The sequence below is a fragment of the Lepidochelys kempii genome, unplaced genomic scaffold (genome assembly GCF_965140265.1).
Source record: "Lepidochelys kempii isolate rLepKem1 unplaced genomic scaffold, rLepKem1.hap2 scaffold_37, whole genome shotgun sequence".
Lineage (NCBI taxonomy): Eukaryota > Metazoa > Chordata > Testudines > Cheloniidae > Lepidochelys > Lepidochelys kempii.
The window spans coordinates 347,091-365,200 of record NW_027333638.1 but is presented as its reverse complement, the minus strand read 5'-3'; the positions used below and the strand labels follow the sequence as shown (position 1 = coordinate 365,200).

At 47.6% G+C, this 18,110-nt stretch overlaps 1 protein-coding gene and 2 non-coding genes across 3 annotated transcripts in view; all 3 read left to right on the top strand.

Moving 5' to 3' along the window:
* The window catches only part of LOC140904590 (uncharacterized), a 565,656-nt gene that overhangs the window by 522,737 nt on the left and 24,809 nt on the right, over positions 1-18,110 (top strand). Inside the window, 1 exon segment of the mRNA XM_073327022.1 lies at positions 7,201-7,209. Within this exon segment, the coding sequence (XP_073183123.1) occupies positions 7,201-7,209 (9 nt within the window).
* On the top strand, positions 1,946-2,018 carry TRNAM-CAU (transfer RNA methionine (anticodon CAU)). The gene has a single exon. It is a non-coding gene; the product is annotated as a tRNA-Met (tRNA).
* Positions 12,399-12,470, top strand: TRNAE-CUC (transfer RNA glutamic acid (anticodon CUC)). Its single transcript has one exon. It is a non-coding gene; the product is annotated as a tRNA-Glu (tRNA).

The following is an 18,110-nucleotide window of genomic DNA, read 5'->3' as shown; positions in this document are numbered from 1 at the left end:
CACTGCCTCCCAGGTTCCCATCCACTTTTGCTTCCCCTACTAATTCTTCCTGCTTTGTGAGCAGCAGGTCAAGAAGAGCTCTGCCCCTAGTCGGTTCCTCCAGCACTTGCACCAGGAAATTGTCCCCTACAGTTTCCAAAAACTTCCTGGATTGTCTGTGCACCGCTGTATTGCTCTCCCAGCAGATATCAGGATGATTGAAGTCGCCCATGAGAACCAGGGCGTGCCATCTTGTAGCTTCTGCGAGTTGCCGGAAGAAAGCCTCATCCACCTCATCCCCCTGGTCTGGTGGTCTATAGCAGACTCCCACCACTGCATCACTCTTGTTGCTCAGGCTTCTAAACTTAATCCAGAGACTCTCAGGTTTTTCTACAGTTTCATCGTTGAGCTCTGAGCAGTCATACTGCTCCCTTACATACAGTGCAACTCCCCCACCTTTTCTGGCCTCCCTGTCCTTCCTGAACAGTTTATATCCATCTATGACAGCACTCCAGTCATGCGAGTTATCCCACCAAGTCTCCGTTATTCCAATCACATCATAATTCCCTGACTTGACCAGGATCTCCAGTTCTCCCTGCTTGTGTCCCAGGCTTTGTGCATTTGTATATAGGCACTTGAGATAACCCGCTGATCGCCCCTTGTTCTCAGTATGAGGCAGGAGCCCTCCCCTCTCACACGCTCCAGCTCGTGCTTCCTCCCGGTATCCCGCTTCCCCACTTACCTCAGGGCTTTGGTCTCCTTTCCCTGGTGAACCTAGTTTAAAGCCCTCCTCACTAGGTTAGCCAGCCTGCTCACGAAGATGCTCTTCCCTCTCTTCGTTAAGTGGAGCCCGTGTCTGCCTAGCATTCCTCCTACTTGGAACACCATCCCATGGTCAAAGAATCCAAAGCCTTCTCTCCGACACCACCTGTGTAGCCATTCCTTGACTTCCACGATTTGACGGTCTCTACCCCGGCCTTTTCCTTCCACGGGGAGGATGGACGAGAACACCACTTGCACCTCAAACTCCTTTGTCCTTCTTCCCAGAGCCACGTAGTCTGCAGTGATCCGCTCAAGGTAATTCTTGGCAGTATCATTGGTGCCCACGTGGAAAAGCAGGAAGGGGTACCGGTCCGAGGGCTTGATGAGTCTCGGTAGTCTCTCCATCACATTGCGAATCTTAGCCCCCGGCAAGCAGCAGATTTCTCTGTTTTCCCGGTCAGGGTGGCAGATAGATGACTCAGTCCTCCTGAGGAGAGAGTCCCCGACCACCACCACCCACCTCCTTCTCTTGGGAGTGGTGGTCGTGGAACCCCCAACCCTAGGACAGTGCATCTCATGCCTTTCAACTGGTGGAGTCTCCTTCTGCTCCCTTCCCCCAGACGTATCATCTGGGTCACTCCCCGCAATGGTACCTGTGGAGAGAACATGAAAATGTTTACTTACCTGTGTCCGCTTTGCTGGTCCATGGACTTTCCCCCTTCTTCTTCTGGAGGTCACATGTTGGCAGATTTCTTCACAGTCCTCCTGTCCCTGCTGCGCAGCCTGCTCTGAATCTTCAGAACCTTGTGCCCATAGAAGCATATCCTGACGTCTGTCCAGGAAATCTTCAGTTTCTCTTATGCAACGCAGGGTCGATACCTGTTGCTCCAGACCTTGAACCTTCTCTTCCAATATGGAGACCAGCTTGCACTTTGTACAGACAAAGTCGCTTCTGTCCTCTGGAAGAAAGACAAAGATGGCACATCCAGTGCAGGTCACAACAGTTGAACACTCCCCATCCATATTACCTTCCTACTATGAGCTTCCTCCGGAGATGCAGTAATTCCTCAGAGAAGTCGTTAGGGTTTAAGCCTCAGTGGGCTCACTCCAGGTGAACTCCCAGGCAAAGTCCTGCTGTTTGCTGCTCAGCTGGTTCCCCACTGCTCAGCTGGTTCTATAAGCACCGAGCCTAAAGCTCTTCCAAGCCTTCTTAGCACAGCGGGCAGTGCATCAGTCTCATAATCTGAAGGTCCTGAGTTCAAGCCTCAGAGAAGGCAACTCTTCTTGCTCCCTGCTTTAGATTTTCTAACGTAAATCAGAGAAAAAAAGACTAGAGCAGAGTGGTTTCTAGACACCCTCCCATCCATCTAACACACACACACAGACTTTTCTAACTGTGCGTCTACAGTATGAAATTAGTTCAAAATTATTCGATTCAAAATTTTGGGAGCTATTTTAGACATTCAGGCTTCGGTGTCCCCACTAAAATACATGAATTGGGCAGAGTGCATCCACAGTACCGAGGCTAGCATCGAACGTCGGAGCGGGTGCACCGTGGGTCGCTATCCCACAGTTCCCGCAGTTCCCGCCGCCCACAGGAATTCTGGGTAACGCTCCCAGTGCACGATGGGGCAAAAACATTCTTGCGGGTGTTTCTGGTGCGTGTCATCAGGAACCCATGGCGGGCAATCGTTTCACGCCTTTTTGGCATGCAGACGCCGTACTGCTTTCAGCAGACGGTGCACCGCTTGCTCTCCTGCAACTATGAATCCGCCTCTCATTTCCTCTCCCCTTCCAATGTAATCTCTACTATCTGCTCTTTCTCTTCCTCATCGAACTCTTCTGCCTCCAACTCTGCTCTCCCACTGGTGCCACGCTTCCGAGCTTCTCCGGGTTGTCTGTCCTGGGCTCCCGCCTCCGTGAAAACCACGGAAGACAACCATTTCCCGCCTTTCTTCGGCTACCACGAACCAAACAGCACCTCTTCCCCTGCCACTCTGCTCTCCTACATTTCGCGCCCGTTTTCCAGGATTACCCGTGCAGGCGCCATGGAGCCCGCTCAGATCTCCGCTGCAGTTTTAAGCATTGTAAATACCTCGCGCATTATCCAGCAGTATGTGCAGTCCCTGCAAAACGGGGCGTGGAAACGACGACCGTGCGATTACTATACTGATGAGGACATGGACAAAGATGGCACGGCATGTGGCAATTAGGAAATCATGGTGGTGCTGGGCCAGGTTCATGCCGTGGCACGCCGATTCTGGGCCCAGGAAACAAGCACAGACTGCTGGGGCCTCATCGCGTTGCAGGTGTGGGATGATTCCCAGTGGCTGAGAAACTTTTGTATGCGTAAGGGCCACTTTCATGGAGCTTTGCGACTTGCTGTCTCCTGCCCTGAAGTGCAAAGACACCAAAATGAGAGCCGCCCTCACAGTTCAGAAGTGAATGGCCATAGCCCTGCGGAAGCTTGCAACGCCCGACATCTAGTGATCAGTCGGGAATAAGTTTAGAGTGGGCAAATCTTCTGTGGGGCCTGCTGTGATCCAAATAGCCAACACAATCATTGATCAGCTGCTATCAAGGGTCGTGACTTTGGGAAATGTGCAGACCAGTGTGGATGGCTTTAATGCACTGGGGTTCCCTGACTGCGGCGGGGCGATAGACATAACGCATATCCCTGTCTCGGCCCCGGAACAGCGGGGCGGCCACTACATAAACTGCAAGGGGTACTCTTCCATGGTGCTGCAAGCCCTGGTGGATCACAAGGGACGTGGCGAAAGGGATGCACAAACAATCCAGTTGGGCCATTGCCCACAAGCTCACCCCAAGCAGCTTGGACTCCTGATGACTGTGATGCTGAGGTTCCTTAGACCCCTGTTCATATTTCAGACCCCAGCCGGTGCACCATCCCTGCCCAACCACTCACCATCTGCCCCAGGAGAACCAGCTGGTGGGCTGCATCCACAGGCAGGTAGTTTATGCCACTCTCCTCAGAGCAGCAGCCACAGCTGTGCAGCTAATCCCCACATCTGGTTGCCGGGGATCCAGCTGGATTGTTTGGGCATCCCTTTCAAGACTTGCCCTCAACAACCTGGCAGCCCCCAGCTTTCTCATTGCTCTGTGGTTGTTTGCTCTGTGAAAGGGGCCTCTAGGAATTGGTATTTCCAGAGGCATTAAAGAATCATAAAGGAGAAGGAAAAATTAATGCCTTAGAAAAGTCTGTGTGTCTGTGTTAGATGGATGGGTGGGTGTCTAGAAACCACTCTGCTCTCGTCTTTTTTTCTCTGATTTCCAGTGGTAATCAAGGTCGGCCATTGCCAGCAGTTGACAAGAACATGTGAGAGCAGTGGGGGCGGGAAATAAACATGGGGAAATAGTTTTACTTTGTGTAATGACCCATCCACTCCCAGTCTTTATTCAAGCCTAAGTTATCTGTATCCAGTTTGCAAATTAATTCCAATGATCACTACAAAAGGTTCCCCCCGACCCCACCCGGCTCTCCTTCTGGTAATAGCTCACCTTACCTGATCACTCTCGTTACAGTGTGTAGGGTAACCCCCATTGTTTCATGTTCTCTGTGTATAGGAGTCTCCCCACTGTATTTTCCACTGCATGCATCTGATGTAGCTCACGAAAGCTTATGCTCCAATAAATTTGTTCGTCTCTAAGGTGCCACAAGTCCTCCTGTTCTTACTCATGGTGTTGTATCCCCATAGTGTGGCCGTTTGGTGTCAGTCCTTTTAAATAAACAATGAGTTTTTTTCATAGAAACCATATTTTCCTCATACAGACACAGGAGTTGTCATAAATATAAAGGGAAGGGTAAACACCTTTGAAATCCCTCCTGGCCAGGGGAAAGCTCCTCTCACCTGTAAAGGGTTAAGAAGCTAAAGGTAACCTCGCTGGCACCTGACCAAAATGACCAATGAGGAGACAAGATACTTTCAAAAGCTGGGAGGAGGGAGAGAAAGAAAGGGTCTGGGGCTGTCTGTATGCTGGTTTCTGCCAGGGATAGACCAGGAATGGAGCCTTAGAACTTTTAGTAAGTAATCTAGCTAGGTATGTGTTAGATTATGATTTCTTTAAATGGCTGAGAAAAGAATTGTGCTGAATAGAATAACTATTTCTGTCTGTGTATCTTTTTTGTAACTTAAGGTTTTGCCTAGAGGGGTTCTCTATGTTTTTGAATCTAATTACCCTGTAAGATATCTACCATCCTGATTTTACAGGGGGGATTTCTTTATTTCTATTTACTTCTATTTTTTATTAAAAGTCTTCTTGTAAAAAACTGAATGCTTTTTCATTGTTCTCAGATCCAAGGGTTTGGGTCTGTGGTCACCTATGCAAATTGGTGAGGCTTTTTATCCAACATTTCCCATGAAAGAGGGGGGTGCAAGTGTTGGGAGGATTGTTCATTGTTCTTAAGATCCAAGGGTCTGGGTCTGTAGTCACCTAGGCAAATTGGTGAGGCTTTTTACCAAACCTTGTCCAGGAAGTGGGGTGCAGGGTTTTGGGAAGTATTCTGGGGGGAAAGACGCATCCAAACAGCTCTTCCCCAGTAACCAGTATTAGTTTGGTGGTGGTAGCGGCCAGTCCAAGGACAACGGGGGGAATATTCTGTACCTTGGGGAAGTTTTGACCTAAGCTGGTAAAGATAAGCTTAGGAGGTTTTTTTCATGCAGGTCCCCACATCTGTACCCTAGAGTTCAGACTGGGGGAGGAACCTTGACAGGAGTAGATTAATCTACAAAGGGAAGGTGATTCCAAGGCAGTTCCGGAGGGAGAAGGGAACGTTTTCAGCATCACTAAATTATTGTGTTGTACCTCACACACACACAGAGTGACAATAAACTCAATTAACTGAGCTACCAACACACTGCACAGGAATGAAATAAACAACTTTATGTTCAAGGAGTTCGGTGCATGTAAATAATACTAAAAATATGTTTTGGGCAACGCATGGAAAAGTCATTGTGTTGTACAACCCACTTGATATAGTTAATACACCACACAATATTTAACGAAATTAAGAACCATGTGCTTATAAATTAACATGTTGTGCCATTTACACACGCACAAGACCTAGAAAAAACGGAATTATTTGAGCTTCCAACATTTCCACTTTCTCACAGCATGTTAGACCCCCTGCTTTAAATGAAATATGTCTAAAGGCCAGATGTATGAAAGAATCGTCTCGTTCTGTATTTCTTAGCTTTTATCTCAAAAGGTAATAGCCTCATAATCTCCCCCAAACACCCTGGGACCTCTGCAAATTATTAAAATGCCCCTGTTCTCAGCAAGGCCACGACAGTGACCCACAGCTAGAGTGTCTAGGCCAAGCGTTCTGAAGGAGGCAAGTCAAAGATTTTCTCTCTGCTTCCCTTGGCAAGGTCTGAGTGGGAAAACAAAATCCCCCACATGGAAAGTTTTCTCCTGAGAAACCAATACTAGTCTGTTTGGGGACGTTGATTTGAATGGATTATTATTCTTCTCTTCTGATCTCTGAATTATTTCAGTTCAGTCTTTGTCCTCCAGATGTGTTGCAAGGTGTTGAATTGCGGGGGAGAGAGGCCAAGTCATGACGTCTCTTCCCCTCTTTCATAATTTCTTCCAACTTGTTAGGAAGTTCCTCTGCCTTGATGTGAGTCAAGCAGTGTCCATTGTCTCCGGGCTGTCTCGGAGGAGTCCGCATTGTACACGGTTCCTGGGAGAGTCCTTGGGAGCGTGGATACCTTCACTGGGCCAGCAGCGAGTCTGGCTCCTCCAGCGTCACACCGGAAAGGCTGGCGGTGGCCATTTCCCAGCCTCATCACATATTTCAGTGACGCACCCAGAGCAAAACTCCACCACTTCCCAGACAAGCCTAGCGCACACCATCCACCCAGGTATTAGCCTTCAACAGATCACGACTTTTACAATGATAGCTCACCAGGCCGACTCTGTACAAATCGTACCTTAATTCTATGAGAGTGGTGACTATGGGGCTTCCAGGGTGCTGCTTTGAGCACAGCCTGCCACCCCTGGGCTGACACTGCAATGGAGACGTCCCCGTAGAGTCTCTCTCTCCCGGGATAAAGATGGCAGCAGGGCTGGCCTGGGTCACCTGATGTGGGCTTCTGGAGCTCAAGCTGTGGGGCTGAAAAGTGGGGTGCAGATACTGGTGTTCCAGCTGAAGCCTGGGTTTGGAAACCCTCACCCCTCATGGGACCTCAGAGATTGAGCTCAAGCCCATCTGTCTCCACTGTCATTTTATAGCCCTGCAGCTGCAGCCCCAGAAGCCTGAGTCAGCTGCCCCGGGCTCTGAGACAGGTGCCCTGGGTGTTTTAATCGCTGTGGAGACATAACGTTGGGATATGTCTACAGTGCAATGATTCACCCATGGCTGGCTGGTGTCACATTAATCAGGGTCATGTGGCTTGGGCTGAAAAGTTGCAGTGTACAAATACAAAGAAACAAGAGCAAAAACCGGTTGCCTTTATAGCTAGATAGCTATAGATACATGGCAAATAGCAACAAGAATCAGCGTAGAGCTGGATCTAAAAAAATGAAAGATTAATCTTTGCTCTACAAATAATAACGACTGATAAATGGTAATATAAAAAAGGACCTGGAATTCCTTCATACTTTGACGGTTCTTGGAATGGCCTGCTAAACCCAGGGTTGTGAGTTCAATCCTTGAGGTGGCCATTTAGGGATTGGGGCAAAAATTGGGGATCGGTCCTGCTTTGAGCAGGGGGTTGGACTAGATGACCTCCTGAGGTCCCTTCCAACCCTGATATTCTATGATTCTATGAAGTTCCAGGCATATTGGCTAGAATTTTCAAGACACAGATTGTCAGAAAAACGTAACACGCTGAGTGCTCCACCTGAAACAACAGCAAATACTGTTGCCAAGATAGATAGATACATTGCAAAGAGCAACAAGAATCAATGTGGAGCTGAATCTGCAAAACGGAAAGATTAATCTTGCAATACAAATAATAATGTATTAATTATTATTATTAATTATTATTATTATGTCATAAAGGACCATGAATTCCTTCATACTTTTATCATCCTCAGGATGTTGCTGTGAATTCAGAGACATGACCGTTTTCTGGAGCAGCCATTGCAGTTTCAAAAGGAAATGCAGGCAGAAAACAAAGCAGGGAGGGTTGTGATGGGGGCGCATGAAAGGAGAGGAGGCTTGTTCCTCTTGAGTTTTCTTTCAGTTTCTCTTGTGATCGTGATGGAGGAAGCGGAAGCTTAATTTGAGTTTGTCCCCACTCCCCTCCTTCTGTCGGCGGAGTGTGTCTTCACCAGGAGTGCTTCCACCGAATGAAGAGGGGCAGTGTGGGGGGGCTGAGAAACGGGGTTCTTCACTCTGCGCAGCTGCCCACTGGGAGCCCAGCTGCCCCCTGGGCTCTTGACTCCCCACCTCCTCCCTGGAGTGGGAGCCGGCCACCTGGGCTTCTTGCCTGCCTGCTCCCAGCCAGGAGTGGGGGCGGGGGCCAAGTGCTCAGGCTTCTCGGCTCCCTGCGCTGGGAGCCGGGAGCTTTCGTGCAGCAGTCCCGCGAGGAGCCAGGCAGGTGCAGCCCCGCTGGGATCAGGGAGCGGAGGGCAGCCATGAAGGGAGCCAGCCGGAAGCCATGACATTGGCAAGACAGCCAGCAGCCCCTGTGAGTAAGGCAGTGTCTACACAGACACTGGGTTGTCCTAAGGACCCCAACACAATCCCCGTGCCTCTTGAGGAGCTGGAGTTACTATGTGGGTGTAGCAGGGCACTTACATAGATGGGACAAGGCTGTAGCGTGCACCGTGAGGTAATTAGGACAACGTAAAATGCTGTCGGCGGGCCTAACTGTGTAGTGTAGCCCAGGTTTTAATCTCCTGCTGATGGGTTATATGCTGGGTGCCTTGTTTCCTTTGCTTAGGAGTTCTTGTTCTCACACCTATCTCCTCGCTTTCCATTCCAGTTCAGGGAAGGAGAGAATAACCAAGTCTTCAGGTATGAAAAGGCAAAACATTTCTACATGACCCTTCGCAGTCAGTGAAACCTGTGGTGGGAAACGTGCCCTTGATTTTACTGCATTTTGGTTTCTTGTCTTGTTGGTTGCTCCCGAGGAGCTGGCAGGGAAATGTCCATGGAGAAGTGGAGTGGATGTGAGGTTTCTTGCTTACGAGATTTGCCTGCGTTTTGGCCTCATTGTGAGAAGGGCAAATTGGATGAGACATTGCAGCTTTTCTGATGCCTGTCTGAGTTTGGAAAGTAAGTTCTTTGTTGTCCTGTTCTTCAAAGGGGAACTGAGGGAGCGGATATACACTGGCAGCTGAGAAAGCCTTAGAAGGGGACATCCAAAGCTGGGCACAACTGGTTTCTGCAATGGATTGTAGTGTAGTGTGGTGGTTATCAAGTTTGCTTCACACGCAAAATATCCCTGACTTAAAACTAGGCAAAAACAGTGCCTTTTCCCCCGACTGATCACTTTTGGTCTTCCTCCATTCCAAGTCCTTTGCTGAAATACACCCGTATTTCCCACACTTTTTGTTCCTTTTTCTTTCCTTTTACGATATTTTAGGGTTGTAATTTAATGGCCACACAATTTTGCTCATGAATTAAAGTTTAACACAACATTTGACAGCCTTTTCCCATGCCCTCCTTTCTGTCACTTACAGGAGTTTACTTATGGGAATATTCACTGATTTATTGCACCGAGCATTTCAAAGGAAAGGTCAGAATCATTTACCTTGGATTCACTTTCCTTACTTCTTTCTAATTCTTTCTCTCACATAGATGGGGAAATCGCTGTTGGAGCAATTTAGCTTACCACTCTCTCTTTCTAGACGGAAGCTGACACAATTTAAAACTTCCCAATTTGCAAATATCTATGCGAAAATATTTTCTAAACCAATGCAGAGATCCTGGGCAAGGCTAGGGGTGAGGCAGATTAATAATTGGCTGTTCTTTATTTTGGTGCTTGCTAATTGACCATTTGGAATTTTAATACAGGATGGCATTACAGTCAAAAGATAATCTCAACATGTGGAGAAGAAATGGTTATACGGGCTAATAAATAATTTCTTGGTGTCACACCAAAAGTGATGCATTCCAGTGTGAAAGAAGAACTAATTCATGGCTTATGAGCATTTGGTATGTAGTTGTAGCCATGCAGGTCCCAGAAAAGCTTGTCTTTGTCCCCAACAGAAGCTGGCCCAGTCAAAGATATTATCTCACCCACCTGCGCGTTTGCTCGCCACACTACCTGAGACAAGCGGAAAGAGACTCAAAGCAGAGAAAAGGGAACAAAGAAGTTGAATTCCTAGCTGAAAAATGGGCCCTTTGTCAGCTGGAGGCAATCTCAGATGATTCTGGGACCTCTCGTGGCTATTGCTGGTTTTGAAAAAAGCCAGGTGTTATTTAGGCAATATCGCTTCTACTATATCCACTGAAGCAGATTTATGCTTCACGATTGCTGTATATCCAAAGAGATTCATTCAATTCAGCACACAAGTGAATAGAGATAGGCAGCTGGAGTCAGCCAGTTCGCCCCCATCTCAAAGTCTTTGGTTTTTAAAAAGGCCCCTTTTGGTGTCTATACAGGACAGGGCAGAAAACGGCCAGATAATAAGCTATTGGGGTGAAAGTTCTGAGGTTTTTTTTAATTTGCAGTGAAGACTGAATGGAGAATTGTGTCGAGAAGTTTCTTTCCCTGACTGAGGATGGAACCAAGGCAGCATCAAGGAGACTCCTAACCAGTAGACCAAGGGTACTCAACAGGTGTACCATGGGCCAACTCAAGACAGCCAGAAATTTTTAATGGACCCTGAAATCTTTTTAAAAATCATAATAATAAGTAAATAAAATTATTTTCTCTGGAGTCTGGACCTTGATCGTATCTTGACAGAGATTTTGGACCTTGACAAAAAATAGTTGACTACCCCTGCAGTAGACCATAAGGGGGGGTAATGTAGGGATTTTTGGTTCAGCTCCTCTATGCTTTCTAAGGCTACTTGCTCTCCAGTTAAAGAAATCCATTCCAACCCTGATATTCTATGATTCTGTGAAATGGTCCATTCCCCATTTCAGAGGGGACAGGAACAGAGAGTGAAGGAACCCCTGTGCTCATAACCTGAGCTCAAGGAAAAGCATTGAAACAAGCTCGAATTATGATTTAGGTTCCTCCATCAGAATCCCAAGAGGAACACAAAAGAGGAACAATCCTCCTCTGCTTTCATTTACCCCACCGCATCCCTCTCCGCTTCTTCTTCCGCCTGCCTAGTGGCTTGATTTCCTTTCAGAGTGGTAGCCGTGTTAGTCTGTATCAGCAAAAACAATGAGGAGGACTTGTGGCACTTTGGAGACTAACAAATTTATTTGGGCGTAATCTTTCCTGGGCTAAAACCCACTTCATCACATGCATGGAGTGGAAAATACAGCAGGAAGAGATATATACAGAGTCCATGAAAAGATGGGGGTTGCCTTAAAATCATAGAAGATCAGGGTTGGAAGGGACCTCAGGATGCCAACCCCCTGCTCAAAGCAGGACCAACCCCAACTAAATCATCCCAGCCAGGGCTTTGTCAAGTCCCCTGCCCTCTGACATGTCCTTTCACAGAATCACAGAGTTGGAAGGGACCTCAGGAGGTCATCTAGTCCAATCCACTGCTCAAGGCAGGACCAATCCCCAATTTTTGCCCCAGATCCCTAAATGGCCCCCTCAAGGATTGAACTCACAGAGAACTGTTTGAAATGGGCCACCCTGTTTACCACTACAAAAAGTGATTTTTCCTCCTATTGCTAATAGCCCATGACATGCTAACAAAGAAACAGCCGTGATTTAAAATCTCCACTCAGAAATGGTGAACAACAGCAGAACCCAAAGTAACTGAAGGAAGGGCGGATGATCACAGTTAGTTCAATTGTTTAAGTCAATATTGTCTCAGATGTTCTGGGGAGAGAATTCCACTGTAAGTGTTTTTGTATTTTTTCAGGACATCAGACCCCCTGGGGAGAAGCTCCTCAAAGAAAATGTGGCCCCAGGAGTGTCAGAGAAGGGAATCACTCTTTGCCTTACAAGGTGGGTGAGGGAAACCTGCAGGGACTTAGATTCCTCCAGAGTCTGATGAAACCATTGGTGGGGAAAGTCCGGGGAAGCTGAGGAAGAGAAGGAGCGGTAAAAAGGGCTTGCAGCTCTTGTGCAATCCCCATGCTCCCAGCAGAAGGGTCCAGGGGGTTCAGCACTTCGGCTGCTTGTTGAGGACACAGAATTCAGAAGATGGCAAAGCTCAGAGCCCCGTTACATGGAGTCAGAATGCAATCAGCTCACAATGAGGGGGAGCAAACTCCCTCCCTTGCTCTCTATGCCAAAGTTCCTGTCAGCTCAATGTCCAGGTCGGCTGCTGAGAGGGTTGCAATGGGGTCAGTGAAGGCAGAGGAGGATTGTTCCTCCTGGGTTTTCTTTGTGTTGCTCTGTGATCCTAGTGGAGGAAGCTGACGCATCATTTGAGTTTGTTTCAGTGGCTTGGGTTGGGCTCAGGTTGTGACCCTGAGCACAGGGGTTCCTGCCCGCTCTGCTCTTAGCCGCTCAGGGAATGGACAAAGGAGCAGCTTCAGAAATTGGAGAGAAAATAGCCTAAGGAAGTGTAGCACAGCTGAGAAGAACAACAGCCCCATCTTCTCCCTGGTGGTCTAGTGGTTAGGATTTGGCGCTCTCACCACCACGGCCTGGGTTCAATTCCCAGTCAGGGAAAAGTGACTTTACAGCAAAACACCTTAATTTATTCTTCTCTTGCAATTTGAACAAATTGACGGTTTTTCCCTGACTCCCCCACCTTCTACGTGATCTTGGCAAGGGCTTTGGAGACCATATCAAAATCAAAGCTTCCCATTGACTAGGAGGAGAATATGGGCATGTTTCCACTGTGCACTTCGTTGTCCACAAATAGACAGGTGCAAATTCTTGTTCCCCCTTTCTAGCTAGCCTAACCAATGTTGTAACAACAGTAATAGACACTCAGGTTGACCCAAGATGTCAGTTTTCTTGCTGAAACAAAACCAAAAAATCATTTGGGGTCAACCAAATTCTTTCAGCAAATAAAATATTCACTCAAAAAACTTTCATCCCACTCTATATACCAATCTTTGGAAGTAACCATCTCAGCAAAACTGACCATTAGCCTCTTCCATTCCTGAGGGCTAGCTGCTGTCGTGTTCTAAGCATAGACGATGGGCCTTTCACCTGTTGGCCACTGGTTTCTAGCTTGCTCAGGTAGCACTGATGAAAGGCAATGTGGTTTAGTGGCAGACCTACTTCTATCCCTCTGTCCAACTAGGCGTGTTTGTTTCACACTAATTGTAAAAATACAATCAATGCATTTTGTTGATACCTAAATCTGGGATCAAGATGAAACATTGTGATTGTAAGTCAATGAGAAAATCTCTGCTGAGTTCGACAGAAGGAAGGTTTTCTCATCAGGTTCTAGCACACGATAAAAGTTCTGAAGGTTCTTAGAGTTTCCAGACACATGGGCCAGAATTTTCAGAAGGTCTCACCCCCACCCCTAGAGCCAGATTTTCAGAAGAACTCAGCTCCCATTTGGGCAATAAACATTTTGGCCAGATTTTCAGAAAGGCTCAACACACTGAGGGCTGAGCTATTTTGGAAACAAAAGGTGGTAGAAGTTGTGGGTGCTGGTTGCTTGGCCGTCTGGCCCACCAGGCAGGAGTTTGAGGTTCAACATTACTTTCTCAGAATGGTAGCAATCATCTTTTATTCCCTTAAAAAGGGAGCAGGGAGATGACATATAAAAATCGCTTGTGCTTTAGAAAGTCTCTAGAAGTTGAAAGAGATATGCCATCTCCACCTCCCTGGAAAGTTCACAACAAGTTAAAGAAAACTGTGATTGATAAGTGGCTTGACTAACAGTGACAGGCTGTCTAACGTGTCAAACTCAAGGCTGTGTCTTTCCGTCATTTGTGTTCTGGGCTCCATATGCAGGTGGGCGTTCAAATCCCCTTCCTGACACAATCATTGCCTTCTACATGAGAAATAGCCTCATTTCAACTTCTCCTGTAACATTACAACACCAACTGCTTCGCATTTCTATGCTAGAACTTGGAGGGAATTCAAAAGTGGTGCATTCAGGGCACCTAGTTGAGGTCACGGGTGGTCTAGTTATAAGCTAAGGTTGTTCAGTCCTGTCTGGGAGGGTAAGCTCTGGAGAACACGGATCATCTGAAGATTACTGAGGGGAAGCAGGAACATCTGATCCAGCCAGTGGAGGACAGCCATCTAGAATCCTAAGGAGATATTTTGGCATCTAGGGAGTGAGAAGTAAATCTCAGAACGGAGAGCTGAGGTGGTGCTGATGACTATTTCCTGCGGCTAAGGCTAAACGGGAGCGTGTACATCTAGGAACAAGGAATGTCAGCCACGTATACAGCAACAGTGGGATCTCAGCTAGGAGTCGAAAGGTCTTTTTACCTCTGTATTTGTTGTGCCCACTTCATCCAGTTCTGAGGTCCCCAGTTCAAGAAGGAGGATGAAACATTTGAGAGGAGAAAGAAGAGCCATGAGAAGGATGAAAGGCTTAAAACCCCCGCCTTGCTGTGATAGTCACAAAGAGCTCAGAAAAGGTTTAGGGGATGACGCTCTCACTCCCTAAGTACCTACATGGGGAACAATACTTACAAACAGGCTCTTCAATCTAACAGACAAATGTATAATGTGAGCCACTGGCTGGAAGTGAAGCTAGACATATTCAGATTGGAAATAAGGCATGCTTTCTGACAGGGAAGGGAATTAACCATTGAAAATCTTACCCAGAGTCCTGGTGGAGTCTCCATTCCTGGAAATTTTCAAATCAAAATTGGATCTATGTTTTTTTTAAACGGATCTGTTCTAGTTGAAAAGGAATTCTTCGGGGGCAGGTATCGGGCCCGTGCTAGACAAGAGGTCAGACTGGGTGTTTACGAAGACCCCTTGTGGTTTTAAAATATGGGAAACAAACCCTTAAATGACAAACGCTTTATTCTGTGAATCAAAAGGAAGTGCTTCCCCTGGCTCTTTTTCTCATTTTGTAAACAAGGGCTTGGAATTTCAACTCTCAGTGAAGCTTTGCCTTTAAACTGAATTAGGTGAATTTTCCAGCTCTTGATCCTCTGAGTCTAAGGAAGAATCCCTGAAAAGCAGGTGAGGTTGCAGTTCAGAATTTCATAGGTTAATTTGATGCCATCCAAGAGTGAACGCTTCGGTAGGGAACAAGTGAGAATTTGTTGACTGAGAAAAATTCCTGGTGAAAATTGGCAAAGCTGTGGATATTTTTAAACATTCCAGTGAATTTACACATGAAGATACAAACAGAGAGAGAAAGAGAAAATCACACACTGAACAGCCCCTTGTAGGCATTAACAAAAATCAGACCCACACAGCACACAGAGAATCATAGAATCATAGAATATCAGGGTTGGAAGGGACCCCAGAAGGTCATCTAGTCCAACCCCCTGCTTGAAGCAGGACCAATTCCCAGTTAAATCATCCCAGCCAGGGCTTTGTCAAGCCTGACCTTAAAAACTTCTAAGGAAGGGGATTCCACCACCTCCCGAGGTAACCCATTCCAGTGTTTCACCACCCTCCTAGTGAAAAAGTTTTTCCTAATATGCAACCTAAACCTCCCCCACTGCAACTTGAGACCATTACTCCTTGTCCTGTCATGTGCTATCACTGAGAATAGTTTAGATCCATCCTCTTTGGATCCACCTTTCAGGTAGCTAAAAGCAGCTATCAAATCCCCCCTCATTCTTCTCTTCTGTAGACTAAACAATCCCAGTTCCCTCAGCCTCTGCTCATAGGTCATGTGTTCCAGTCCCCTAATCATTTTTGTTGCCCTTCGTTGGACTCTCTCCAATTTATCCACATCCTTCTTGTAGCGTGGGGCCCAAAACTGGACACAGTACTCCAGATGAGGCCTCACCAATGTCGAATAGAGGGGAACGATCACGTCCCTCGATCTGCTGGCAATGCCCCTACTTATACAGCCCAAAATGCCATTGGCGTTCTTGGCAACAAGGGCACACTCTTGACTCATATCCAGCTTCTCATCCACTGTCATCCCTAGGTCCTTCTCTGCAGAACTGCTGCCTAGCCATTCGGTCCCTAGTCTGTAGCGGTGCATTGGATTCTTCTGTCCTAAGTGCAGGACTCTGCACTTGTCCTTGTTGAACCTCATCAGATTTCTTTTGGCCCAATCCTCCAATTTGTCTAGGTCCCTCTGTGTCTACCACTCCTCCCAGTTTAGTGCCATCTGCAAACTTGCTGAAGGTGCAATCCACACCATCCTCCAGATCATTAATGAAGATATTGAACAAAACCGGCCCCAGGACCGACTCTTGGGGCAGTCCACTAGATACCGGCTGCCAACTAGACATGGAGCCATTGATCAGTAGACATATGTACATAAGGGAAAGCCACACAAAACATACAGAAAAAGCACACAAGACGAAAGCACAAAAACCACATACCAAAAGAATACGAAGCAAAAAACAATTTGCCTGCAAAAATCAGACACACGCACACAAAACTATGCAAGGCATCCACAGAAATCACACAGGACCCACATGCTCATCAACCTGACAGACAAAAACCACATGAACATATCGAAAGCCAGGCAGGGTTTGAGTCTCACAGCCAAGAGGGAGTGCAGGAAGGTGGTTTGGGGAGCAAAGGTTGAGGGGGAAGTCAGGGGCTCAAGAATCACAGGATGGGCAGTGCTCTGGGCTCTGCTTGATGCCTCCTGACACAGGGTGCAGATGGAGAATGGAGCCTTGTAGATCTGTGGAATCTGTCCTGCACTCTGCAGAGGAAGAGAACCTGGGTGTCTTCTGAGCCGGAATTGTATTTTCCGACGGGCAAGATGAATGGCAGAAGCCATTGCTTAAAGAAAGCTGATGCTTGAACTCACAACCTCAGCATCTGAGTGGACCAGATCATACGTCTGAGGGAAGGCAGCAGAAGGAGACTGCGCCAATTGGAAGGCATGAGATGCACTGTGCTAGAGTTGGGGGTTCCACGACCACCGCTCCCAAGAGAAGGAGGCGGGTGGTGGTGGTCGGGACTCTCTCCTCAGGGAGACTGAGTCATCTATCTGCCATCCCAACCGGGAAAACCGAGAAGTCTGCTGCTTGCCAGGAGCTAAGATTCGTGATGTGACGGAGAGACTGCCGAGACTCATCAAGCCCTCGGATCGCTACCCCTTCCTGCTTCTCCATGTGGGCACCAATGATACTGCCAAGAATGACCTTGAGCGGAGCACTGTGGACTACATGGCTCTGGGAAGAAGGATAAAGGAGTTTGAGGTGCAATTGGTCTTCTCGTCCATCCTCCCCGTGGAAGGAAAAGGCCAGGGTAGAGACCGTCGAATTGTAGAAGTCAACGAATGGCTACGCAGGTGGTGCCGGAGAGGCGGCTTTGGATTCTTTGACCATGGGATAGTGTTCCAAGAAGGAGGAGTGCTAGGAAGAGACGGGCTCCACCTTACGAAGAGAGGGAAGAGCATCTTCGCAAGCAGGCTGGCTAACCTAGTGAGGAGGGCTTTAAACTAGGTTCACTGGGGGAAGGAGACCACAGCCCTGAGGTAAGTGGGATACCAGGAGGAAGCACGAGCAGGAGTGCAGGAGAGAGGAGGGCTCCTGCCTCATACTGAGAAAGAGGGGCAATCAGCGGGTTACCTCAAGTGCCTATACATAAATGCACAAAGCCTGGGAAACAAGCAGGGAGAACTGGAAGTCCTGGCAAAGTCAAGGAATTCTGATGTGATTGGAATAACAGAGACTTGGTGGGATAACTCACATGACGGGAGTACTGTCATGGATGGATATAAACTGTTCAGGAAGGACAGGGAGGCCAGAAAAAGTGGGGGAGTTGCACTGTATGTAAGGGAGCAGTATGACTGCTCAGAGCTCAAGTATGAAACTGCAGAAAAACCTGAGAGTCTCTGGATTAAGTTTAAGATTAAGTTTAGAAGCGTGAGCAACAAGGGTGATGCAGTGGTGGGAGTCTCCTATAGACCACCGGACCAGGGGGATGAGGTGGATGAGGCTTTCTTCTGGCCACTCGCAGAAGCTACAAGATGGCACGCCCTGGTTCTCATGGGGGACTTCAATCACCCCTATATCTGCTGGGAGAGCAATACAGCGGTGCACAGAAAATCCAGGAAGTTTTTGGAAACTGTACGGGACAATTTCCTGGTGCAAGTGCTGGAGGAACCAACTAGGGGCGGAGCTCTTCTTGACCTGCTGCTCACAAACCGGGAAGAATTAGTAGGGGAAGCAAAAGTGGATGGGAACCTAGGAGGCAGTGGCCATGAGATGGTCGAGTTCAGGATCCTGACAC